The sequence below is a fragment of the Malus sylvestris genome, chromosome 2, assembly GCF_916048215.2.
Source record: "Malus sylvestris chromosome 2, drMalSylv7.2, whole genome shotgun sequence".
Classification (NCBI taxonomy): Eukaryota; Viridiplantae; Streptophyta; class Magnoliopsida; order Rosales; family Rosaceae; genus Malus; species Malus sylvestris.
In genome coordinates, this window is record NC_062261.1 from 172,827 (window position 1) to 198,596 (window position 25,770).

Consider the following 25,770-nt stretch of genomic DNA (forward strand, 5'->3'; position numbering starts at 1 on the left):
AGATGACCTAAGGGGATGAAAAGATGAGGATAGAGAATCCTAATATAGAGGAGGAGTAAGGATGGCCAAATACCCATCGGTTATGGGTAACCGCAGTTATCTGCCCATTTAAATTTAGTGGTTACGGTTATGGGTATAACCGTTTACTTGTAAAATTTAAATAGGCAGTTATGGGTATTAACCATGGTTATAACGGTTACCTGTTTATTTTAATAGATATATAAAATTAAAAAAACAAAAAACCTAATCTGTAATACTGTAACCTATTCATTCTCTCCGCCAGGAGGCCAGGACTAGACTCTGTCCGCCGCTTGTCTCTTTCTCCTCGCTGCTCCCTCTCATCTCCGCCGCTCATCTCTCTCCTCGCTGCTCCCTCTCATCTCCACCGCTCATCTCTCTCTCCTCGATGCCCTCTCTCTCTCATCGTTGCTCATCTCTCTCTCATCGTTGCTCGGCTCCCTCCCCTTGTTGCTCATCTTAATGCCCCATCTCGATCTCCCCCCACCCACCCTTCAAGGTGTGTTTTACACTTTAAAATTCTTACTTAACCTGATTAATTACTTATTTGTTTGTTAATTTATTGAAAATCTCTTATTTTTAGGGTTTAGTGTTGCAGGGTATTTTTTTATTCTTTTGATTGAAAATTAGGGAAGTCATATTACTGATTGAAAATCATATTCCAATTAAAATTAGGGAAGACTGAAGACTGAATATTCTGATTGAAAATATTGTGTAGACTAAAGTCTAATTTTTAGAGATTTTTTTTTATTTAGTGATTTTTTTGTTGCATAAACTGAATAATCAGTAATTTTGATTTTCAATTAAAATTAGGGAAGTTGTGGAAGAAGTCTGAATTCATATTTTTAGATGTTCTAACTATTTCTAACTAATGGGTTTCTTTTCTTTCTCCTGATAGTATTGTCCTGTTTTTTTACATGTTTTGTATACACTTATGTATTCGTGGAAGTTAGTCCTTTATATCCTAGAAAAGTTTGAATTCATGTTCTGCTTGTAAAACTAGGTTGATATTTGTAAAACTAGTTTGAATTCACAATGGATACAAATGTTCTGCTTCATATTTTAGAATTAAGCATCACATATATCTATATTTTTACATTTTTAGAACTTTGAAGTCTGAATTCATGTTCTGGGTGCTGCAGATTGCCATAGAAGTATATCTTAGCCAAACGAAAAAAGGTACTAAAATGAAACTTCAATCTTCGCTCACAACTTATATATGATGATAAGTAACTAATTATATGTGATTGAAGAAGTACCTAACTGGGAGTCTTAAACCATGTGATTGAAGAAGTACCTAGCTGGGAGGCAATTAATTCTTGAATGCCCAACAATTCTCATGCTTTGAACCATTTGCTAGTATTCACCTCTCGGTATTTCTGGACTAGGAAATTGGTCCACAATATATTAAGTTGGCATGCATTCAGACTTAGTAACATTCCTTGGAATCTTTCAGGAAAGCTGAAGATTTTAAATTTCTGTTTCTCTTAACGTTGCACTGAGGATTGCTAAATTTTTTGGATGTAGCCTATACTTCTGAGTCCTTGTCTTGCCAAATTTGCATACTTTATGACATGATTGGATGTAGATTGTAGTTATGAGTCATTCTGACTCCGAATGATATATCAAGGGTTCATGTAATCTTTTCTCAAAGTTTTGATGGAGATTAGTAATTTCATTGTAAATTCTCATGTTGTTTTTTGTGAATTTTGTTTCATTTCAACTAGTTCCAATATGGAGACTCAAAGCGAGAGCCAAGATAATGAACCAATTAATCTTGATCAAGATTTGGACTGACACGCCCCGATCCTGATATTCTCCGAATACCAAGAAAGGCACGTGCTGGCCGACACCCGAGGGTGACGAAAGCCATTTATTGAGTGCAATTGCTGAAAATAAAGGATAACTAAGACTTATAAATATAAAAGAATAAAGAATAAGCATTTAAAGAACGTGTTCAGAGCATACAACTAATTAGAACACTAAAGGAAATAATATAAGATTAGATGAACAAAGGAGTGGGTCCTACAGCGAGAGGACTCGAAGATGCCGATGCAGAAGTATCTTAACGCCGGAATTAGGTGCCTTGATCATAAGTCCTGAATGGGGGCGCAAAACAAAGGTGAGTGGACCAAGTTCATATATACAATAATAATAAATCAGTTATCAAAGTACTAACCCCCATAGTTTATATAATGAAAACTACTAGCATAATAAGTGATGGATTTAATAAAATCCTAGCATGCCAAAATATCTCAAAAGTCATATTGTGGAATAACATCGCGGAAATCAAAACAATAAACGTATCATAGATCGTTTCGTAAGCGTGGTGTGCTGCTAGAAAGATCACTGAATAAATATAACTCATGACCCAATACCTGCTCCGTGGTCTTTGTGCCCGTAGCTAGAGATTACTAACTCTCGGCCCAATGCCTGCTCCATGTCCCTCAGCCCGTAGCTAGGGATTATTTCTCCCGACCTAAATGGCAACACCAGATCCTTGCCCCATGCGGCATAGTGTCTTCTAGGTACGCACAAATAGTTACGCCTTTCATAAATAACCGCTTCATAGTATAAAGTCATCCATCGTCTATATTATAAAGAGAGGTTTCTAAAACATGTTCTAGCATCCTATCATCATCCATCAGATAGTCTATCAGATCATGGTTTTTATAGAAAATACAATATATTAAAATATAGCTCAAAATAAGCTAACAATGAATTCCTCACAAAAAACAAGAGACGAAAATCAATAAATTCAGTAAACAGGCTTAACATAATTTGAATCATAAATTTGTAGGCATGCTAATCATTTATACAATTGAACTATGAAATCATGTAATTTTAGAAGGGGGTCCACTCACAGTACTTCGCCATCGAAAAGCCGCGCAGCTAGCGAATATGCAAAAGCCACAATAATTGCCCCTAAGCACAAAAATGGTAATAAATAAATAAAAGGGTTTTCTAAAGAATTTGGCCTTGAATTAAATAAAATAAAGGATTTGGGTTGAATGGTTAAAGCTTAAGGGGTTTAGGGTAAGGGGTTTTTGAGTTTAGGTTAGATGGGTTATAGGGAAAAGGGCTTTGGGTTGGATGGGTTTAGGGTTTTGCTACACGGGCCGAAGGCCCTAGTTCTAAATGGCCTAAAAGGCTTGGGTTTTCTGGAACGTGGGTCGCCTGACCCATTCGAAGGAGAAGACCTTCAGCCGGAATTTACACAAAGCTATAACTTTGTCAATACTTAACGAAATCAAGTGATTCAAAAACGAAAGTTGTAGCACTCGAAGAGACGAAGAGAATGGTATCTTGCACGACATCTAACTCGCCGTGGTTTGACCGAAACATGCCTCGAAAGCCGTCGGACTCGCAGGAAACTGGGTAAGATTCAAATAAATATAACTTCTTCAATACTCAACGAAATTGGGTGAAAAAAAGGAAAGTTGTAGTTCTCAGCGAGACGAAGAGATTGATACCTTGCACGCCGGCCAAATTACCGTGGTTTGGCCGGAAATTGTCTCGAAAGTCGCCGGAGTCGTCAGGGGAGACTTGGGTGTTCTCTGGGTGTCCCGGAGCTTCGTCGAGACGAGAGAGAAGAAAGTTCCAGAGGTGATGGTGGTGTCATAGCTAGGTGTTTATGGTGGTAGGTGTGTGTGTGGGTGCACACAGGAAGATGAGAGGGAGAGATATATGAGAATGAGTGCAGAGAGTGAGTGCAGAGAGAGAGATGAAGAAAGAAGAAGGGGTCACGGAGGGGGGGAAAAAATCAAGGGGTGGGCCCTTGAGCACACCAATTAAGATCCAAAAACATTTTAAAAGCAAGATAATCTCAAGCTTAGTGAAAATACAATTTAAATTAAGGGTGGGTGTAACATGGACCAAGTTGAATCAAGCTTTGATGATAACTTTGGTAAGAAGAGGAAAAAAACCTCGGTTGTCTAGCAGCATTTTAAGGAAAAGATGTTTCGTTGGGGGGGTGAAGCTGTTTGTAACCATTGTCAAACTAGTCTAGCATCGAGCTTCACTATTGGTACTTCATCTTTACGTTCACATGTTAATACATGTCCTTTTTTGATGATGACAAAGAAAAAGAGTCCATGTATAACTGGTGATGGGTCTGTTAAACATGGTGTATATAGTTTTGATGAAGATAAGGATAGGAAAGAGCTAGCCTATATGATTATCTTACAAAGTGCCATAAGTTAAAAACATATCTTTCGGGATGCTAATTCAATTTATACATTTCTTTTGTAGGCCTCTTTTGATGACAACGAGTCGATAAGACTTTGTGATTGAATGTGCTTAAAGCATTAGTGTTCGAAAGTGTTTAGTTTTGAAATATTTTGGAGTTTTGAATCATCTAGGGGTGCGTTTACTAATTTGTAATCAAATTAAGAGGAATTGAATCGATGAGAAATTGGATTAAGGAGGAATTGAAATGAGGTGGAATCAGAATCAGATTCTTGTTGAAGTTGTTTACTAAAATTGTCTAGAATCGGAGTATGAATGATGTTGAGTCCATATAAGTTGTTTACTAATTCACTTGAATCGGAATGAAAACTAGGTTGATTACTATACTATACTGCCCTTATATAAATAAATTATTTTCATACTAATTAATTAAATTAAATTCTTAATTAAATTTATATAATAAAATTCATCTACATAAAAATATATAAATAGGTTTTATTTATTTATTAAAAGATGGCATAATTAATGAGTGTCAAATGAAAGGCAATGTTGGGATAATAAGAAACAAATGAGGGTATAATTGGTAGAAGAAATCCAATCCGGATTCCTCAAGTGTCAAAGAATTGAAATACCTCCCTCATGTAGGGAGTCAAATTTCTCCAAAATTAGGAGTTGGATTTCTTAATGCATGTGGACCCCACATGTATTTTAATTCCCCAAAATTATGTAAACAAAGGTGTATCCCGTAATCGGAATCCAATTCTGTAAATTGATTCCGATTACGGGTATGTAAACGTGCCACTAGTATTCAAGATAATGGCTACCTTGAGTTTTTAGAAGCTTTACTTTGTAATCATATGAATGTTATAATTGAATACTTGCTTAGGTATAGAAAAAAACATATGTTGAAAATATATAAATTTTCTTTCCAATATGCTTGCTCAAGTAATGAGAGGTATTTTATTAGTAAAAAATCAATTACTAGCAAATATATAGAAAACTTCATTTTAATCCTTGGCAAAGATGACTTTTTGATTAAAACCATGAGTAAGATCAAAATCTAATTTTAGTCCCTTGATACATTAATAACCTCATTTATTAATTATATTTTGATTTTTTAATTATTTATCTTTTTCTTTCTAATTTTTAATGTACTTTATCTTCTTCATTTAGGTATATTAAATTCATTATAATACATTTCGGTGCATACATTTAGGTACACAAATTTCGGTACATACATTTCGATACAAACATTTAGTTACATTAATTCAATATCATAAATTTTCGGTACATACATTTAGGTACATTAATTTAATATTAATACATTTCGGTGCATATATTTAGATACATACATTACGGTACTAACATTTAAATATATTAGTTCAATATAATATATTTCGGTACTAACATTTAGGTACATTAATTGAGTTTCAAGTTTGAAGAATGTTAAATAAAATTAATAAATTAAAAAAATCTTTTTTGGTCAAAAAATAAATTAAAATTTGAGTATTAATAAATTTAAATATTTAATGGGAGACATTAAATAAAATGCACATTAATTATTTTGAATTAAGGGCACATTAGGGACTAAAATCAATATTTAATCTAACATCAAGTTTTTTTTTAAAAATTTTAATCTTCTTGAGGGATTAAAGTTCAAAAACCCTGCAAATATATTATATTACCTTGATTGATTAAAACTATCGTTTGTCTTTATTATTTCAATTACTGGAGTTGTATACGATTACGGTTAAAAAATAATATGTAAATAGGCGTAAAAATGGGTAAATGAGTTAAAAAATGGATAAACGGTATACGATTACGGTTAAATATGTATGCTTAACCGTTTATAAATAATTATGAATATATGTATAACCGTTTAGATAATTATCCAACGGATAAATGATTATACGGGTATAAGTAAAACGGTTATAATAAATAACCGCACTTATCTGCCATAATTGTTGTTCATCCCTAACGAGGAAGAGTGTTGTTCCTGTTCACTTCAGCGAGTACACTCGCGTAGTAGTAAGGGCAGGAAGTAGAAGAAGAAGAAGATGACGATGAGAATAGGAGGGCCCCGCACTCCACCAAAAGTTCACATGTACCAATCCGACTCCGAGACGAAGAATGATAGTTAAAGGTATAAATTGGCGAGGGTCGGAAGCAGCCTGAAACCCGAGAACTCCTCTCCACTGTCGTCTCCGCCCCTCACAGGGCTGCTCTCTCTCTATCTCACTCAGTCTTCCCACCAAAGACCCCAACCAAACTAAACAAGATTGCGACAACTAATCAAAATCAAATGGCAGAGGGTGAATCCCCGTCGTCCGATTGTCTATCAGATCCATCCCTATCCCGAAACGTTTCCTTCAGTCGCCTCAACGCCCAGGCGGCGGAGTTCATCCCCAATCGCAGCGCCACTGCGCACGCATCCGCACCGGCAGCGCCTCCTGCGGCTGTAGGTCAAGTCCACGTCTACCCTCCGCCGCCGCCGCCGCCGCCTTCGGCCCCCTTCCATGTCCCGATCCAGGCCGTCCCTCCTCCTCCTCCTCCTCCTCCTCTCGTGGTTCCGGTCCCAGTTCATCCGCATCATCACTTGCCGGTCCAGTACCATCATCACAATCAGTATCATTACTCTGGATTTGGAGACCAGGAAGTGGCCGTACAGCAGAAACAGAAGCATCAGCATCATCAGCCGCAGCAGTTGGGGGAGCAAGCTCAGGCGGATCGTGTTTCCTCCTCCTCCAAGACTCACAGGCTTTCCGATGAAGCCACCTCCAAGATTTTGAATCAGGTTACTTGATAATTCATAGTCTGTCTGTCTGTCCCCAATGCTTATTCAATCAAGTTTCGGAGGGATATTGTCAGCTTCTTTTGTATTGGCCCAGATCCTAATGTTTGAATATCCAACACTAATAGTCGAGTATAAAGTACAACACAAACACGCACGTGCGGGTATTATTAGGATTACCTAAACCCTTGATAGGATATAAGAGCCTTAGGAGGATATCGTTAGCAATTCCAAACTCCGGTGATTGTTGTAAGCCGCCAAGTTGAGATTCAAAAAGTGTAATCTGAATTTCTTTTTAAATTTCACTTTGCCTGCCTCATATTGGTTTGGTTGGCCTAACATTAACATATTGGCATATTGCAGGTGGAGTATTATTTCAGCGACTTAAACTTGGCTACTACTGATCATCTTATGAGGTTCATAAACAAAGATCCTGAAGGATATGGTGACCTCTTCTTCTTTTCCTTTTCTCAATATTTTCTTATGCTTTCGAATGTGTTCTAGAGTTCGACTCAATATCCATTGATTGAAATTTTATCATTATTAACTGTTTAATATTCACCCGTATATAGTGCCAATCTCTGTTGTTGCATCTTTCAAGAAGATTAAGGCCCTCATAAATAGTAATTCTCAGCTTGCAACTGTATTGCGCAACTCTTCAAAGCTGGTGAGTTCGTACTTATATATATATATGCTCTTGCTTTATCCTTCTCTCTAAAAAGTAAAATCATATTCCGCCTCACTCGTGTATCAGTTTTTTCATCTGTCCTTTTGTTTTGATCTTTAATGATGTCATGTCTTGCAGGTAGTTCATGAAGATGGAAAGAAAGTTAGACGTCAGCATCCCCTCACTCAGTTAGATATGGAAGAATTGCAAGTAGGTTTTGCTTGTATTCAGTCCCATATACATTTTAGGATAAATGTTTTGGTTTGGGGTGTTGATTTATGCCAAGATTTTTGTGATTCGGTCTTTTTAAAAATGGTACTTTAAGCATATCAGGCAAAAGATTTATTTTTTATTTTTATAATACTCTAGTAAGGGCTCATTGTAAATCTGTGTTTCCTCTTAACATCTGATTTGCATTCTTATCTTCTGTAGTCTCGCATAGTTGTTGCTGAAAATTTGCCTGAGGATCATTGCCACCAAAACCTCATGAAGGTTTTCTCCGCTGCTGGGAGGTATCAAGACCACATTTCGTTCTAGATTTTCATTTATTTTTATATTTTAACTGAAGTGCTTTAAGTCCAGGTAAGATTTGTTTTATTGATCCTAGAAGTCTATATAACGTTGAATTCTTCTTCGACAGTGTGAAGACAATCCGGACCTGCCAGCCACAAGGCTCCAATAGTGGTGCTTCCTCGGCATCCCGATCTGCAAAAGCAGATGGCATGCTTTTCAGTAACAAGGTATACATACAAACACATGCACACTTGATATGGTTTGTGCTGGTATTTGTAGTTCCCTGCACTGAGTAAATAGTATATGCAGTGAATCGTTAATAGTAGTAATTATTGTTCCTATATAGTTAAAGGTGGACAGAAGTATCTCATATCTGGACTCTCTTATTGTGTAGTTACATGCATTTGTGGAATATGAATCCCCTGAGATAGCGGAGAACGCTGTAAGTGGATACAGTGGTTTGACATTAATATGGTTTATGCCATGCCCATTACGTAAAATAAGTACGCATGTCTTATTTTGGTTAAAACATTAAATGTGCATTCCAATTGTACAGGTTGCAGAGCTTAATGATGAGGCAAACTGGAGGAGTGGCCTTAGAGTCCGTTTAATGCTTGGGCGAGCGGTATATGCCCAAAACTATGGCTCTTTCATCTTTGTTATTCAGTTTGGTTCCTAAAACTGTAGTTTTGGTTAAAATAACAGGAACTGTGGGCTTCTTGGTAAAAAATTCCGATTTTCTACAACAAAATTCAGTTTGCATTTTATTTTTCGGCTTCAAGTGTCAGATAATTTATGAACTTATGTTTCTAATTTTAGGATTGAAAGTATACTTCTCAAATGTATGGGTGAACTAATGTTGCACAATAAATGTAGACATTAATTAATAGCATTTTATTCAGTTAATCATATGTGTGTTTGCGTGCGGAGTGTATGTGATTGGTCCCATGCTATCTGACTGGATGATCTTTTAGTGTATTAACCTAGTTGATTTGGTGACGTGGATCAGTCTATGATGCGGTTCTGTTTGTTCCATTCTCATTTCTCAGTCAAAACCTGCTCAAGTGCGTGGGAAAAAGGGGCAGGATGGGGAAGTGCAGTTAGAGGAAGAAGATGCTTCTACCCCTGAACAACAGGCAAATGAGAAACAGTCAGTAGATTCTTCCCAACAGTCTGATATCCATCCACATGAACACGAAGAGAGAACAAACTCATTGAAATATGTATGTCTTCTGTTGTGAGAATTGCATTCCGTTGATAAGCATTTACAGGTGCTAATTGGACACACTTTTTCACAAAATGGTAGCACAAGTATGGTACTGGAATGTTGGTTGGTTAGTTTTACGTTAGGGATGATAGTTATCCCCTTTTACTGATGTCAACCAACAAGTTCGTTGGGGATGGAAAAAAATAAAGAGTTAATACGCATCATACACATTCTTCACTAAGCTTTTTGATTGTATTTATTGTTTTTAATGATATCAACCCAAGTATCATAATCATTTCATCTAGCATGAATTCAGCTTACTTTGGAAGCCCCAGCTATTACATATTCAATTTGTTTGTATATATCGTTTTATGTTTGTATCAATTTAATATTTTGCATAAATTTTCTGTGCTAGGGAGAGGAGCATGGCAATGACAAGGAGGTTGGGCAGAGAAAAGGGCGTAATAAAGGCCGTGGCAAGGGGCGTGGGCGAGGTCAATACCATCATAATAACCATCAGAACCATCATAATAATAATCGTGGAAATCATGCGGGGCATCCTCCTAACAGTTCAGTTGGGAGTATGGAGCATGCAGGTGTAACGAAGCAGCCTCCTGGGCCGCGTATGCCTGACGGCACAAGGGGATTTGCAATGGGTCGGGGGAAGCCAGTTACTGTTAATATCGCCTAAGGATTAAGGACTGGGGGGAACCTGAGTTTTTTCTTTGGTTATCTCTGTGGCTGAAGAGAACATGTTGGGGGGTGGGAAGGGAAACTATGCCTCTTATGGTGTGGGTGGTGTTTGATGGCAAAGGTTTTTATAAGGGCTGTCAATCCATATTGTACCGAGTTTAGGGTAATTAAGGGTCAACCTTTCATTAGATGTTGATAACATTTACCGTTTGTGTTTGTGTCCTGAGTTAAAGTTAAAGGACAAGTTACAAATTTGATTGCGTCACGTATTATATTTTAGTATTTTAAAAGAAAACCCTCTTTTTTTTTTGGATAAATACTACGGTAAAGTGATATTCCTTTTTATTTATAAGTAAGAGATCTTAAGTTCGATTTTCGTCAAAAAGGAATTTGAACCACATTAATGCTAGTCCATTGTGAGGTTAAGATAATATTTTTTGTTAAAAACTTTTTACATTTGATTGTATAAATGATCAATGTTTATTATATCGTCGTTATATCATTGTTGCGTGTTGTTATGTCATCTTTAAGTCATCAATATATTATTAATATATCATTGTTAATAAAAACTGATCATTTAATTGATCATTCATGGTAAATTTTGTGTCTTTTGAGATATTAGGGGAGTTTGGATCAGAGTACATAATTAAGAAAAATGGAGTGGAGAGCACTGATAAAGGTGAATTTTATTTATTTATTTATTTTTTTGTCAGCCACTGATGAAAGTGAATGGGCATCTACATTTCCGCCTAAATGAACCACACAAACACACTTGATACACAGAGACGCAGCGGCGGAGGACTGGAGGATACAGTCTCGCGAGTCTCGTCCATCTTCATGCACGCGCCCACTCTCTCTCTCTGTCTTTTAGATTCAGGGGAGCCTGGAGTCATAGGAGCGAATCAGTAATGGCAGAGTCAATCACACCCATCCTTCCTAACAATCCTAACCCTAATTACCAGGGCCCCGCAACTGGAACTGTTCCTCCTTCTCCTCCACCTTCATTGCCACTAACTGGATCACCACCGCCGCCGCCCCCGCCAGCCGCAGCTTCGAGGACTCCCATCGTATTCAGCTTCCCCAAGAGGCCTTCGGTTCGACTCACTTCCGAGTTCGACAGCGACTCCTCCGTCTTCTTCCACAAGGTCTCTTGCAAGCTGCTCGACAGCCTCGCCAAGCTGAAGCTCTCCTTCAGCAACAACCACAAGGGCGAACTCTCTCCGCCGCAGTTGACATTTGTCTCTAAGAACCTCTCCGTTCACCACAACTTCGAAGATCAATCTACCCTCCTCAACGGTTCCGTCGATGTTGGCCAGAGATTGCATCTCCGTGCTACCCATGATCTCCAGGTTACCTCCTTAATCCCTTTTTTTTTTCTAATGTAATTTTGTTATGTAATTGTTGAGACCATCCCACATTCACTCTTAGGGGTGTAAGCATTACTAAAAGCATTACAATCTAACACCAATTTTAACTAGATTTAGCTTTTCATAACTACAGTCCTCCGTTCAATCTTAGGTAATTATTAGCATCTTCGTGTCCCTGTTTATTTCCGCAAAGCTTATCGGCGTGAACAAGTTGACTCATTCTTCTCTCATGTCTAAATGTCATGATGTTCTTAGGCACAAGAAGGAGAGGCTACCATGGTCACGAAGCTTGCTGACCCTGGCTATGCACTTGAGCTCTCTTCTCCTGTTCCTTATGTTGGTTTGGTAAGTACATCACATGATATCTGCAGTATAATGATCTTAGGACACCCTTGTTTTGAATTGTCATCTACCGTTCCATTTAAGTATAACTCTAACAAGGCGCAAACAAGACCATTATCTTGGAATTCTACTGCTGCGACGAGCCAGTAGTGTTTCAAACTTGTTTCTGTTGTCGCACATTGATCTGTTTTAGCTTTTAAGACAGATTTAGCATTCATGAATTGGATTGTTGAATTACAACACTCTGGCATATTTCCATAATCATCATTTGGATTTCGGAGTTGGTGTTTTTCTTCTTTGATGTATACTTCACAACATAATTTGTGTTGTACTCTCATTTTATTGAATGCTTTGTTTCTTTTCCCAAAAAATTGTCCTTTTATGACATCGTGCTGCATTACAATTTACCAAACAGAAAATAATTTATTAGTTTCCTGTTACTTCTCCACTCCATAATTGTTACTGGCACTCCAAAAATCTAACTGTGTACTCTGAACTTTATATAATTAGAACAAAAAATTTATTACCTTAATCATTATTCTGATGCTGCAGCCGAAAGCTACCCTAAAGTTCCCCCTGGGTGAAGTTTCTGTCGAGGAGAAAGAAGAAGAGGAGAAGCAGAGAATGTTATCAATTAATGGAATAGTAAAAGGCCATATTTTGAACGGGTTGTGCACTGCTCATTATGCAGATGAAGATTTGAAGTTGCGGTATTTATACAAGGTAAGCATTTCATTACTCTCAGTTACTTTTTTGGGTGCTTTTCAATTGCACAGGATGGATAGCTGGGTCCCCATCAAGGAAAACGGAAAAAGGAGGGATGGCTGGGTTGTGTGAATGGTGCAGCCCAGAAGATTTTTTGCAAAAATATTCAGTCTCCTAATAGCTGGACGAATGCTTTTCCATCATATTGGTGTTTCGTCTCTGTGATATTTTCTGATAGCTTTGGACTTATTACAGGACGAGGAGATGTCTTTGATTCCAACCCTTCGTCTGCCTTCGAATGCATTGTCATTTGCTTTCAAGCGTCGGTTTGGTCCTTCTGACAAGTTGAGGTTAGAAATCTTTCCTTTTCCTTCCATCTATTCTTAATTTTTTTAATTGCTTTGTTTCTTTTTTTGTTTTGTTTGTTGGATTCAGATGTAAACATAGAACTATTTACATGAAACTAATAAGGTGCTTTGTATTTGGTGCTTTAAAAATCCACTCATGTTGAGTTGGCCAATTACCATATCATGTTTCATGGTGTGACTGTCATCTGCTTAGTATGATCAATTTATGCATAGAATTTGTGAAATTGTAAAGTGAATCTTGTCTTCAATATTTTTCTTTGTAAGTCTCCAATAGTTAATTGGTGTAGCAAAAATTATTCTTGAATTGTGTCCTTCAAGAATTTGAGCATAAGGAAGGGAGAAATGGATGATTATAGTTAAGTTGCATTGAATATTACTTTTCAAAATAATTTGACCATGCAAGTATTCTGTTTAAGGTTGTTCTTCAAGCAGTCATGTATCTGCACATTTTGTCTCCAGTCATCTATTTGTTGACTGTTCTAAGAGTTTTATACTTATTTGATGATTTCATCCCCAGCTACTGGTACAATTTTGATTCCAACTACTGGAGCGCGGTATACAAGCACACATACGGCAAGGATTTGAAACTTAAAGCTGGTTACGATTCAGAGGTGCGCCTTGGCTGGGCATCTCTTTGGGTAAGTGCTTATATGAATCGAGTTTTCTAGAAGCCATATGAAAAGGGAGAATCTCATGAATAATCAAGGAAACCAAGTAGATTATTTCAGGACAACAAGAAATGCCTTTTTTAGTTTTCTTCCATTGTTGCACTTGAAAAGGGAGTTTGGCAGGAAACCCTTAGGATATAGATAGTAATATACATGGAAACTATTAATGACACATAATAAGTTAAATGGTAAGAAAACTTTATGTCAATGAAGATTTCTTTCAAGTGTTGATCGCATGGTAAAATTGTTTCAAAACTTAGGTTTACGAAGTAAGTGCCTCATGTGTTGAGTGCACCTAAGCTGTCAAACTGTTTGCTATGAAGAAATGATGGGAAACATGATTATGGTTGTTTCAGGTTGGAGATGAAGGTGGGAAAGCAAAGACAGCCCCGATGAAGATGAAAGTTCAATTCATGCTTCAAGTGCCGCAAGATGACATTCGATCATCGGCTTTGATGTTCCGGGTTAAAAAGAGATGGGACATATAATAGTCATTTCTGGTTATGGGATGATACGGTGTAGTGCCCTTTAATGAATATTCAACTGCAACTCCGGTGGTTCGATATCATATGAACATGATAGTGTAGTTTTGATACACAGAATGTGCTAATCGAATGACATGCTTATTGCTGTAATTGTATTAGTTGATTTGTATTTACCAGTTGAAATAATACTTTGATAGTCAGAATGTGCTAATCGAATGATATCCTTTTTACTTCTCATACACCTTTTGTTAATTTATATTCGTTGAACTTCTTCAATTTATCAAATCCGATGGTCGAAAATTAGAAGGGTGTGTGAGAAGTAAAAATGAGTGGATATCACATTCTATTAAGATAATAACAAAAGTTGAAAAGCCAAAAAGCGAATGAAAAGAGAAAAAGGGCAAACGAAAGCTTTACTGACAAAATTCTGTTCCATTTCACAATTTCCAATTTTCTGTATATATATAAATAATCAAATAAAACAGATATCAAATGTGGGTGCTCGCTCTTATTTGATTTGTCCTTTTTGTTTTTGGGTTTCCAAATTCCAATTGGAGGAGGATATTAAAAGAGGAGGAATGTGAAAAGCGCAGAAAGATAAAGAAGCAGCTCCCCCACCCCCCACCAAGCAAAAGCGCAAAAGCTGAAAGAAAGCGCCTTTGAGGAGGAATGGCAACACCCTTGCCTTTGAGGCTCTTCCAGCCTCTCACCTCCATTACTCCCTATCCTTCTTCTTCAGACTTCCCCTTCAAATCCTTTCACTCTGCAAGCCCTAATTTCAATCTTTCTTCTCTCTCATCTCACAACCACTCATGTGCTCGACAAAGGACAACCACTCGCTCCGAACGGAAGGTATCTTTCTCTCTCTCTCTCTCTCTCTCTGCATATTTATACGTTCGTTTTCAAATCATCAGCTTTTTTTGTTAATTCTGAGATATTGGGTCTTGTTTGTTTGTGATGAAAAGAGAGAGTATTTTTTGGGCTTACAAATCCTTATCCTCATTTTCTGGAATGAGCTGGCTATAATGAGATGCTTCTGTTCCGTCATATAGATATGGTAATCCAAATTTTCCTTCAAAGTTGGGTCTTGTTTGTATTAGTGCTTCGCGGGTCTCTTTTGTTATCTCAAGAGGCTGCAACTCTATAATTTCGAGCTCCATTTGCCTTAAACCGGTTTCAATCCTGTAAAAGCATGTGATTTTGACTTGTATGATTACCACTCTTCGTGGGCAGTTGGTTTTCACTAATGATTTACTACCAGGGGTCTGTTTTTCTTTACTCGTATAGTGGCTTTGCGGACACTTGAGAAGAGATCAAGACATAGATAGTCGATCCAATGAAGACGCCACTGGTGCGAGTATGTTTGGTTCCGATGAGGAAGTAGGCACCCAAATCCCAACACAGGCTCAATCTGTTGTCGAAGGATCAGGGGCAGTTATGGTTTCAGAGTTCAGACCTGTGGCCGATGTGGATTATCTACAGGTGCGTGATTATTCTTCAGTTTGGCTTCTTTCCATTTTGTTGACTCAATGCATATAAATGTAAATCGTTTCCATGAGGATTGACATACAAAAACCTAATTCCAATCACCCAGTTTTTTTTAAAACCATATGTTTACAGGACTCTTAAGTAGCCTATCTCTTGCAGGCCGTGCATGCTTTGTCTTTAAGTGTTTCTTTATTGCAACTTGAAAGCACTCTTCCTATATTATGCAACATTATCTGCAGGAGTTATTAGCCATTCAGCAACAAGGACCCAGAGCAATTGGTTTCTTTGGGACCCGGAATATGGGATTCATGCATCAAGAACTTATTGAGATTCTCAGCTATGCAATGGTTATCACTGTAAGAACTGTAAATGAATGAAATTATATATCTGGCAATTATGAGTATGTATGAAGCTATCAGATGTTCGACAATACTGGACCTTTTCAGTTTATGTTGAATCTGAAGGGATCAGTGACCTTGACCTGTGTGTTCCTTAACCTCGTGTTTGCAGAAAAATCACATTTATACATCAGGGGCATCAGGCACTAATGCAGCTGTAATCAGGGGTGCTTTAAGAGCTGAGAAACCAGAGCTGCTTACCGTAATCTTGCCCCAGAGTCTGAAGAAGCAACCACCTGAGAGCCAGGAATTATTGTCAAAAGTAAGAATTTCTTAAATTGACATTCCTTAAATTTTACGCTTCATCTATTTTGGTTTTTACTGGATTTTCTCATGGTATTCACATAATTGCAGATGTCAATTGCTTATTGTCTCATAGTTGACTCTGAGTTTAGATTTTTGCTCCTCTTTACGCTTCATCTTTTTGCTTATTGTCTCTAACCACAATGGAAGGTGCTTTTGTAGTTCTATGCACTACGACCTTGCCCTCTGTGTTGCCCTTGGTTATCTATTGAAGACAAAAAACTCATATAAGACCTTTCTGTTTTTCATCTTTCATTTAACTCAAGAAAGATTTTCATCCATCTGCCTACGCACTCAAAATTTTCATCCATTTAAATTTGTTTGGGTATGGTTTCATTGCAGTCATTTCCTTGTTAAAGAACATTTAGGAAAGCATCTAGTATATAGCTTTTCACCGTTGAATGAGGTGATATGCATGATTGAAGATCTCTCCAGTAAATTGCCCTTTCTATTGTATTTAATTTGACAGCTAGGTATTAGCGTATTAGGATGAAATTGGGTGTGCTATTTCTCAATATTCTTATGTTAGGAACTTAGGACTACTGTTCCTGCAATTTATTACTATTGGCATTACAAGAGTAGATCTGCAGTACAATGCCTCAGAAAATGAAATTGACTTGGCGGCTATTAATTATTTAGAAAGTGATTGGGTACATATAACCTTGAACAAAATTTAATGGATTCCCAGTGCTGCAGTATTTCTAGTTGTTATTTCAGTAATATGTTTAGTAATGATACCTTGTTTCCCACCACCCGACTAAGGAAATGCAATGTTGTTATTGTAATTGATAATTTCTTGGGATTTTCAGGTCAAGAATGTGATAGAAAAGCCTCAAAATGATCATCTACCACTGATAGAAGCGAGCAGGTTGATAGTGGTTCCACTTTTTACGTTCAGCGTAGCTTTCATGATGTTATACGATTGGCAGATATCATTTCTATTGGAGTGAATTTGTTTTCATGACTTGATGTTGAACCTGTAGGTTGTGCAACATGAACATCATTTCACATGTACAGCAAGTTATATGCTTTGCGTTTCACGACAGTAGATTGCTCATGGAAACTTGTCAAGAGGCCAAAAATCTCCGCAAAATTGTGACTCTCTTCTACCTGGATTGAACAACCACTTCCCCTGTTCATGATGTCCATACATTTTGAGTGAGAGAGGGAGTGAGAGCGCCTTATATTTTTGTTTGTATAAAATTAGATGGAAGCGACCGAACCACATGCCTTTGTAGAATGAAATAGTGAGGGAGTTAATTATTTTGTTCATTCCGTGATTGGAAGAGGTGTATTCTGTTTAGTATATATATTTTTTTGGGTAAATTACGCAAAACTACTCAATTATGAGTCTGAATCATAATCTCATACCCTATGTTTTAAACATTACAATGTCATATCTCAATTTATAAATTTGTTGCAATGTTAGTTAGACTTCCGTTAATTAATCTTTTAAATTTGCCGTTAAGTGATGACGTGGTAAATATATGATTCATATTTTTCTGATGTGGAAAACCACGTGGATAAAAAATTACAACTAAAAATAAATTAATTAAAAAATAATTAAAGAGGAGTGGGCCCACCCCAACACCTCACCCTTCTTCCCCTCCGTACGCTCTCCCTTCCTCCTTTTTCACGCTGCAACAGCAGGCCAGGTGCAGCCCTTCGGCAACCACGGCGACGGCGCCGCTTTATTCAACCACCAACAACTCCAAACTAATATTCTTAGAATCCTCTCTTCATATCAAGTCCAAATCTCTATCTTATTACATCAAATTCGAAGTTGACAGGTTTGAATTTCAGATTTAGGTCGCGAAGGTTCTTGGGTTTTCCGGTGGATTTGCTGGGGTTAAAGGTGGTCAATATCTCTGTTTTTATGGGGCTTGTGGGATTTGATGACTATCCAAGTGAGAAAATAGGGTTGGTATTGTTATGAACCCAAATTATTACTGAGGTTTTATACTTTATTACTGTTAGGAATTGTTAGCATTTAAAAGTGTAGAGGCTATATAAAAGGAGCTCCTTTTATTAAAAAATAATTAAATGCTAACAATTCCTTAAATTGTAATTGAATCTCAGTTTCCTTGAATTGTAATTGAAGTATAGAGGCTTTTATTATGTCTTGAAAATTCATGGTGGATATTTCAAAAATGTCTCGATCGACAGAACTTTGTTATGGCTAATGGCTTTTTTTCGGTCCCACAAATTTTTTGTGTTGATTTATCAGTTCCAAAACTAAAACATCAAGTGAAAAGCAGAGTAAAAGAAAATCAGGATTTACAAATGTTAAAAGCAAATCATGAAATACGTTCTCTAATATTTTTGGAGCTCTCCAACTCCTAAGTCCAAGTTCAAGTTAGGATCACACTGCAATGACAGCATCCCCTTGCTTTAGATTCGATGGTCTTCTGCCCCTCCCTCAGCCACGACTAAAACACAATATTATCGAGGCCTCAGAAAAATATAAATTTGAGTACCTGTTTGAAAAGCAAGATACACTGTTATACCTGGAGGGAGAGTTTAAATAAGCGATCAGGAGGAGAAGGATAGAGTGAACCTTGGAGATGTTATCAATCATTTTCATCAGAGAAGTTGCCATCACTCTTTTGCTCATAATTCTGGTATTCTTCGTCGCTTGTATATGCTGCTGCTGCTGCTGCATCTTGTTGTATTCTATCACTCCCTGCTTCAGAAGAGGGAAAACTACCAAACAGCCCCTGCAAATGGGTTCTTGAGATGTTCTCCATGTTCATATCTAACAAACATATAGGAAAGCCACAAGTATTGGCATAACTTTTAAACATTTGTCAAGATAGTTGAGGTTCCAACATAAAATCAATTGGCAATATGAGGAGGTAACCCAATCTCTTATAAGAACATAGGACTCTCCTCTCATCAATGTGAGATTAATTCTCAATAAGCCTCTCACGTGTGTAGCGAATTTTTGGACAACACAACTCAGGTGACGTGAAGCGCGTGTGGGACAACCTTCCACCATAAAATCAATTGACAATATGGAGAGTACGCCAACCTGTTATAAGTACATGCAAAGTCCCTACTCTCATTAATATAGTATTCATTCTCAACAATTTGAATAACGCCAATCGTTAGTTTGTTAGAATATTCTCCCATTTTTTCTCAACACTCCTATTAATAAGGGAACAGCATTGCCAAAACAAGATCACGTGCTTACTGCTTAGTGAATCGATGTTCAATTGACGTCCATTGCTAATTCGCTGTATTGCTTCAGAAGATGGAAAAAAAGTCCGAGAAAAAATATCACTTTTGGTTTCAAATCACGCCAACTTGTGGGTAGATGGGTTTAAATTTTGAGATAGTGAAACACAAACTGAATACTGAACCGATATGTTTCGGGACAGGATTCCGAAAACCGAAACAGTAATACTCCTAAATTTCGGCATTCCTGAAAAAAATTCTGTATTTCGGTACGGTTCAGGAGCCCGATTCAAAATCCCTAATTCTAAGACCCTATTCAAAATCCCTAATTCCAAAAACCCTAATTCAGAAACCCAAATTCAAAATCCCTAATCGAATTTGTGGTCAAACAATCTGTATGAACTTTGGTCGAGTTTATTGCAGAAATTTCTTACCTTGTGTAGTGAGGAGGAGTGCAGACTGAGACTGAGAGCTCGATTCAGAAGCCGGATTCGGGTGGTATGGACAGTGGGGTGAAGTCACGATTCAGGTAATGGATTCACGAGTAGGGATTGAGGACTGAGGAATGAGGACTGGTGTGACTAGATTCGGGATTCAAGCGACAGATTTGGGTGATGTTACTTATGTGGAAGTACTGAGGGCGGAGGAGACACGTCGAGAGAAAGAGACAGTGAGAGTGAGAGTGAGAGTGAGGCGAGAACTAGAAAGTAACGTACGTTTCGAAAGTGCTTGCGTTATTTCCTTCAAACTAAAAAATGAAGGTTTGGGTTTGAAACTCGTTGCTGGTGTGAAAGCCAAACTTGTGGTTAGGAGAGGCTGAAATGCCTCTATGAATCTTTTTGATCCCTGAAAGAAATAAATAACCGTAACTTACCATTAATTATCTATATTAAAAAAAAAAAAAAAAAAAAAAAATGTTTGCGTTATGTAACGTAAGGCCCCACTCGCTCTTTTCTCTTGGCCTTCCAATCAATCATCCAACCTTTTGTTCGAAAAAATAAAATAAAAAATAATTCAATCATCCAACCAACCGACGTGCTCCCATCTCGGATCCCCTTCCCGGAGTTCCCTCTCATCCCTCCCCTTGCAAATTTAGAGTTAGACCCTTTCTTCTTTCTCTCTCCTCTTTTCTCTTCTGGTTTTGTTCCTCTCTTTCTTTCTATTCTGATGGAATTTTTTACAATTTTCATGTTGATATTCATTTGGTTTAAAGTATATAGATAAACACTCGATGTTGTTCCTTTGGATTATTAACTAGGATCTTCATATATATGTGTGTGTATATATATACACATATATATATATATATATATATTATTCATCAACCCAAACATTTGAAACATCCCTTAATTAATTGCTTAGTACTATGGAGGACAGAAGTGAAGACGACGACAGGGACGCATTGGCGGGGCTAAGCAACGCCCCTCCACCCCGCAAGTCACATTCATTAAGCCAGCAGCTCCGTGCAACCTCCGCCCAAAAACGCCACCACCAATTACGAAAGCATAGCCTCGACGACGTCAGCGTCTTCCCCAAGAGCGTTCATAACAATAATAATGTCGACTACTACGACTCTTCTGACGACGATTTCTTTCCTTACTCCACCTCTAACAGCACCATCACCACGACAACCACTAGTAATGCTGTTGGCGTTGGTGATCACGACGTGTACGTGGGCACCACTCACTCCCAGAGGCTGGACCAAAGCCTCTGCATGGAGGCTGGTGATGATCCTGATGGCAACAGGGAATGCCAGCCGTTGGCCGAATTTATTGGCAGCGGCGGTGGCACTGGCATCTTCAAGGTTCCAACTCGCGCATCCGTCCATCCTGGTCGTCCCCCCTGCTTGGAGCTGAGACCCCACCCTCTCAGGGAGACCCAGGTCGGCAGGTTCCTCAGGACCATTGCCTGCACCAACACCCAGCTGTGGGCTGGCCAGGAGGGCGGAGTCAGGGTCTGGAATTTGAAGGGCGTCTTTGAACCTGGTTTTGGTATTGGTGGCAGAGTCATGAGGGGTGATGAGGATGCCGCCCCATACTATGAATCCGCCAACACCTCTCCCACCCATTGCCTCATGGTTGATACCGGCAATCGCTTGATTTGGACTGGCCATAAGGATGGTAAGATCAGGTCTTGGAAGATGGATCAGTCTTTGGATGCTTCTACTCCTTTTAAGGAAGGTCTGTCCTGGCAGGCCCACCGCGCTCCTGTTCTCGCATTGGTTTTCACTGCTTACGGTCAGTCACTCATTTGTTCCTCTTCATCACGTGCTTCTGTATTGCTTGGTTTTTTACTTTCCAGTGTAAATGTTAATCTATCTGATATCATGTTGCTTTGATTTGATGCAGGTGATATGTGGTCAGGTTCTGAGGGTGGTGTTATTAAAATCTGGCCATGGGAAACCATAGAAAAATCTCTCTCTCTAAAACCAGAGGAAAGGCATATGGCAGCTTTACTGGTGGAGAGGTCAGGCATTGACCTGAGGAGCCAAGTTACTGTGAATGGCGTCTGTAGTATATCTTCTCAAGATGTCAAGTGTTTGCTATCTGATGATTTTAGAGCTAAAGTTTGGTGTAGCGGATCTATGTCCTTCTCCTTGTGGTTAGTTTTCAATTTGAAACCTAGTGTTAGCAGGGAGTGTGTGCGTTTTGCTACATGTTTTACATGGTGAAAACTTTTATCTTATGCACAATTCATGTTTTTCTAAATGGGATTTCGATCAAGAAAGAGAAAAGGAAATCGTTGCTTAGATAGAGATCCTAATACATATAATTTTGTCAGGGATGCTCGTACAAGAGAGCTTGTGAAAGTCTTTAATGTAGAAGGTCAGATGGAGAATCGAGTTGACATGTCAGCAGTGCAGCAAGATCAAGCAGTAGAAGATGAGATGAAGGTAAAATTTGTTTCAACATCGAAAAAGGAGAAATCCGGGGGCTTTTTACAACGGTCGCGTAATGCTATAATGGGAGCTGCAGATGCTGTTCGTCGGGTTGCAACAAGAGGGGCAGGGGCATTTGTAGAAGAATCCAAGAAGACAGAAGCGTTAGTGCTAACTGCGGATGGCATGATATGGAGTGGATGCACAAATGGTTTACTGGTTAAGTGGGATGGAAATGGTAACCGTGTGCAAGATTTTAATCACCATTCTTCTGGTGTCCAATGCTTTTGCACTCTCGGAACACGAATATATGTAGGCTATGTGAGTGGCATGATTCAGGTGTTGGATCTTGAGGGAAATCTGATTGCAGGATGGGTTGCACACAGTAGTCCAGTGATAAAACTGGCGGTTGGAACTGGTTTTGTTTATAGCTTGGCCACCCATGGTGGTATTCGCGGATGGAACATCAAATCTCCAGGACCTACTGACAACTTGATACGTACAGAATTGGCTGCAAAAGAAAGTGTATATACCAAAAGTGACAATGTTAGAATTTTAGTTGGCACATGGAATGTTGGTCAAGGAAGAGCATCTCAGGATGCACTAATATCATGGTTAGGCTCTGCTGTGCCGGATGTTGGCATTGTAGTTGTCGGGTTGCAAGAAGTAGAAATGGGCGCAGGCTTTCTTGCAATGTCTGCAGCAAAAGAAACTGTAAGATCCTTCATTGATGTTGTGAACTGCTTATTTGGTTACTTTAACAGATACAAAATCTCTACTCGTGCGTATGGATTGATTTATTTATTTACCATTCTTTTCCCTTTGTAGGTAGGGCTTGAAGGGAGTTCTGTTGGTAACTGGTGGCTTGATAACATAGGAAAGGCCTTAGAAGAAGGAAAAACTTTTGAACGTATGGGTTCTAGGCAGCTCGCAGGCTTGCTCATATCTCTTTGGTAAGCAATTACCATCGAAATTGATTTCAGGAATTACCTATCACCAAATATAATTAGCCTGCAGTTCATATTTCTTTCCTTTTATCAGTGAGGCATCTTAACCCTACTCTGTTAAATTATCCTTGTGGAGTTTGTCCTCATATATTTATTTCCTTTTATGAGCTCATAATTCTCATATAGGGTAAGAAAGAATCTCAGAAAACATGTCGGGGATATTGATGCTGGAGCAGTTCCCTGTGGATTTGGTCGTGCCATTGGTAATAAGGTTGGTACCTCTCCATTCACAGTGCTCATTTGGCATGTATACAAGTTGGGAGTTGGTACCATTTTGTTTACAGAATAAAATAGAATGCAGTCAGTTTGATTGTCTCTGCTCAATTTCTTAAATGTATCGCTTTCTTATTCTTATGAAAAAAGGATCACTGACCAGACTACTTATGTTCAAGCAGGGGGGTGTTGGTCTGAGAATCCGAGTCTATGATCGGATAATGTGCTTTGTGAACTGTCATTTGGCTGCACATTTGGAAGCTGTCAGTCGCCGTAATGCTGATTTTGATCACATTTATCGTAATATGGTCTTCACCCGGTCGTCTCTACTTAACACAGCAGCTGGTATGCTACCATACCTGTTTTTGTCTTGCTCCCTTGCCTTCTCTGCCTATTTATTTTGGCTGCTTTATTCTTCTGGCTTGCCATGGGTCCTCTCTCTTGCAGCTGGTGTCTCAACTTCTGTTAACATGGCTCGGGCTCCAAATGTATGTACTTGTTCTAGTTCGTATTGCTGAAATCAATCCTTTATTTATAATTTTTAATGTAATTAGCTAAGTGTTAGGCCATTGATGATTTAGGCTGTCAGTAGCAACACTGAAGATGTAAGGCCCGAATTAGCAGAAGCAGATATGGTTGTTTTTCTCGGTGATTTCAATTATCGGCTTTTTGGCATATCTTATGATGAAGCAAGGGACTTCGTTTCGCAAAGATGCTTTGATTGGCTCAGAGAAAAAGATCAGCTCAGAGCAGAGATGAAAGCCGGGAAAGTTTTCCAAGGGATGCGTGAGGCACTCATCAGATTCCCTCCAACATACAAGTTTGAAAAGCACCAAGCAGGTTTAGCAGGTATTTGGTCTAGTAACAGTCAATTTCTGCATTACTATCAAAGCTCTTGGTTTCTCTTACACGAGTAAATTATGCATATCTGCAAAAATGAATTAGAAACAACATGGTTTTCGGGTGTTCTAATTTGAAACTTTGTCTGTGCATCCTTTTCAGGATATGATTCTGGTGAGAAGAAACGTATTCCTGCATGGTGTGATAGAATAATATATCGTGACAATCGGCCATCACCAGTTGCTGAGTGCAGTTTAGAGTGCCCTGTAGTCTCGTCAATTATACAGTACGTTCTTCTGGGATTGTAACCTATTGTCTCTTCTTCTTCATTGTTCTAAAACTTGGTGCCCAATTTTAAATAGGTATGAGGCATGCATGGATGTGACTGACAGTGATCACAAACCTGTCCGGTGTAAACTAAGTTTACAAATTGCGCACGTTGATAGATCAGTAAGGAGAAAGGAGTTTGGGGAAATTATAAAGTCCAATCAGAATATCAGGTCTATGCTTGAAGAATCAAATTATGTTCCAGAAACTATTTTGAACACCAACAACATAATCCTTCAAAATCAGGACACGTCCATTTTGCGTATCACTAATACATTTGTAAAGGATACGGCCGTATTTAAAATCATCTGTGAAGGTCAGTCCACCGTCAAGGAGGATGAGGAAGAGCCTGACTATCGCCCGAGAGGTGCCCATGGGTTTCCTCGATGGCTTGAGGTATCACTTTCTCCCTGCTGCTTCTGTTATGTCCTATAAATTTTCTTTTCCTTTTTGGAGTGGAAAATGCAGGTGTCTATTCTTCTAATATACTTCTTTTGCTTTTTAAAACACAAAATAATAGATCACACCAGCAGCGGGCATGATCAAACCTGAGGAGTGTGTGGAGGTCTCAGTTCATCATGAAGAGTTTCATACCTTGGAAGAATTTGTTGATGGCATCCCTCAAAATTGGTGGTGCGAAGACACCCGCGACAAGGAAGTGATTTTAATGTTGAGTGTCCAAGGTAGTTGCTCAGCTCAAACATATAGTCACAGAGTTCGTGTACGGCATTGCTTCTCAGCCAAGACAGTCCGCATGGACTCAAAATCCAACAGCTCTAGGAGAGGCCAGGGAAGTCCAGTTCACAGGTCTGAAGTTCGGCAACTTAACATACCAAGCCAAATCAACTTGAAATAATTCTTAAAACTAAACTAGTATCAAATACTGGATAGCATGAAGCAGTTTATAGACACATGGATAATCGCCTGGTAAGAGTGAAGACGGATTTGATGTTATTACCAAGTGCCTTTGTTTTTTCAGTTAGAACTCTAGTCTAGAACAAAAGTTGGTGTAAATACTCTGTGAACCTGTTTATGACTTTAAAGATAGTTTAGCATCATGTCCTCTCTTCATTATCAAATTCATTTTTACATTGGTAAGTTGGTATATGGAAGGCGGTAAAAATGGA

General features: G+C 38.4%; 4 protein-coding genes and 2 long non-coding RNA genes across 8 annotated transcripts; 5 read left to right on the plus strand and 1 right to left on the minus strand.

Annotated features, from left to right (window-relative positions):
- The first annotated feature begins 261 nt into the window (after positions 1 to 261).
- LOC126586672 (uncharacterized) lies at positions 262 to 5,105 on the plus strand. Its single transcript, XR_007610873.1, has 3 exons — positions 262 to 517; positions 1,161 to 1,720; positions 5,020 to 5,105. It is a non-coding gene; the product is annotated as an uncharacterized LOC126586672 (long non-coding RNA).
- Positions 5,106 to 6,238: 1,133 nt separating this feature from the next.
- LOC126590208 (la-related protein 6B-like) lies at positions 6,239 to 10,372 on the plus strand. The gene is made up of 10 exons (XM_050255730.1): positions 6,239 to 7,000; positions 7,361 to 7,442; positions 7,570 to 7,664; positions 7,803 to 7,874; positions 8,097 to 8,176; positions 8,305 to 8,404; positions 8,572 to 8,619; positions 8,734 to 8,802; positions 9,227 to 9,400; positions 9,800 to 10,372. The coding sequence occupies exons 1-10, from the start codon at positions 6,509 to 6,511 to the stop codon at positions 10,073 to 10,075; spliced, it is 1,488 nt and encodes a 495-aa protein (XP_050111687.1). The 5' UTR covers positions 6,239 to 6,508; the 3' UTR covers positions 10,076 to 10,372.
- Positions 10,373 to 10,777: 405 nt separating this feature from the next.
- LOC126590216 (outer envelope pore protein 37, chloroplastic) lies at positions 10,778 to 14,249 on the plus strand. The gene is made up of 6 exons (XM_050255732.1): positions 10,778 to 11,426; positions 11,700 to 11,789; positions 12,339 to 12,509; positions 12,747 to 12,841; positions 13,377 to 13,497; positions 13,884 to 14,249. The coding sequence occupies exons 1-6, from the start codon at positions 10,986 to 10,988 to the stop codon at positions 14,013 to 14,015; spliced, it is 1,050 nt and encodes a 349-aa protein (XP_050111689.1). The 5' UTR covers positions 10,778 to 10,985; the 3' UTR covers positions 14,016 to 14,249.
- A 220-nt stretch (positions 14,250 to 14,469) lies between these two features.
- Positions 14,470 to 17,593, plus strand: LOC126590222 (uncharacterized). The gene is made up of 6 exons (XM_050255735.1): positions 14,470 to 14,864; positions 15,300 to 15,494; positions 15,740 to 15,856; positions 16,011 to 16,160; positions 17,011 to 17,069; positions 17,185 to 17,593. Exons 1-6 carry the CDS (start codon positions 14,682 to 14,684, stop codon positions 17,318 to 17,320), a joined length of 840 nt encoding a protein of 279 aa, XP_050111692.1. The 5' UTR covers positions 14,470 to 14,681; the 3' UTR covers positions 17,321 to 17,593.
- A 750-nt stretch (positions 17,594 to 18,343) lies between these two features.
- LOC126613672 (uncharacterized) lies at positions 18,344 to 20,190 on the minus strand. Of its 2 annotated transcripts, none has more exons than XR_007620164.1 (3): positions 19,813 to 20,190; positions 18,759 to 18,918; positions 18,344 to 18,678 (listed from the first exon to the last, which is right to left on the minus strand). It is a non-coding gene; the product is annotated as an uncharacterized LOC126613672 (long non-coding RNA). The 2 variants fall into 2 exon arrangements; XR_007620163.1 differs by having other exon boundaries at positions 18,759 to 18,956.
- Positions 20,191 to 20,460: 270 nt separating this feature from the next.
- On the plus strand, positions 20,461 to 25,701 carry LOC126599973 (type I inositol polyphosphate 5-phosphatase 12-like). 2 transcript variants are annotated; one of them, XM_050266468.1, is made up of 11 exons: positions 20,461 to 20,475; positions 20,741 to 21,615; positions 21,727 to 21,979; positions 22,160 to 22,970; positions 23,085 to 23,209; positions 23,390 to 23,474; positions 23,659 to 23,964; positions 24,058 to 24,325; positions 24,479 to 24,602; positions 24,679 to 25,039; positions 25,164 to 25,701. In XM_050266468.1, exons 2-11 carry the CDS (start codon positions 20,745 to 20,747, stop codon positions 25,497 to 25,499), a joined length of 3,540 nt encoding a protein of 1,179 aa, XP_050122425.1. In that variant the 5' UTR covers positions 20,461 to 20,475; positions 20,741 to 20,744; the 3' UTR covers positions 25,500 to 25,701. The 2 variants fall into 2 exon arrangements, with proteins under 2 accessions (XP_050122425.1, XP_050122432.1); XM_050266475.1 differs by lacking the exon at positions 20,461 to 20,475 and having other exon boundaries at positions 20,506 to 21,615; positions 23,659 to 23,821; positions 23,924 to 23,964.
- The last annotated feature ends 69 nt before the right edge of the window (positions 25,702 to 25,770 follow it).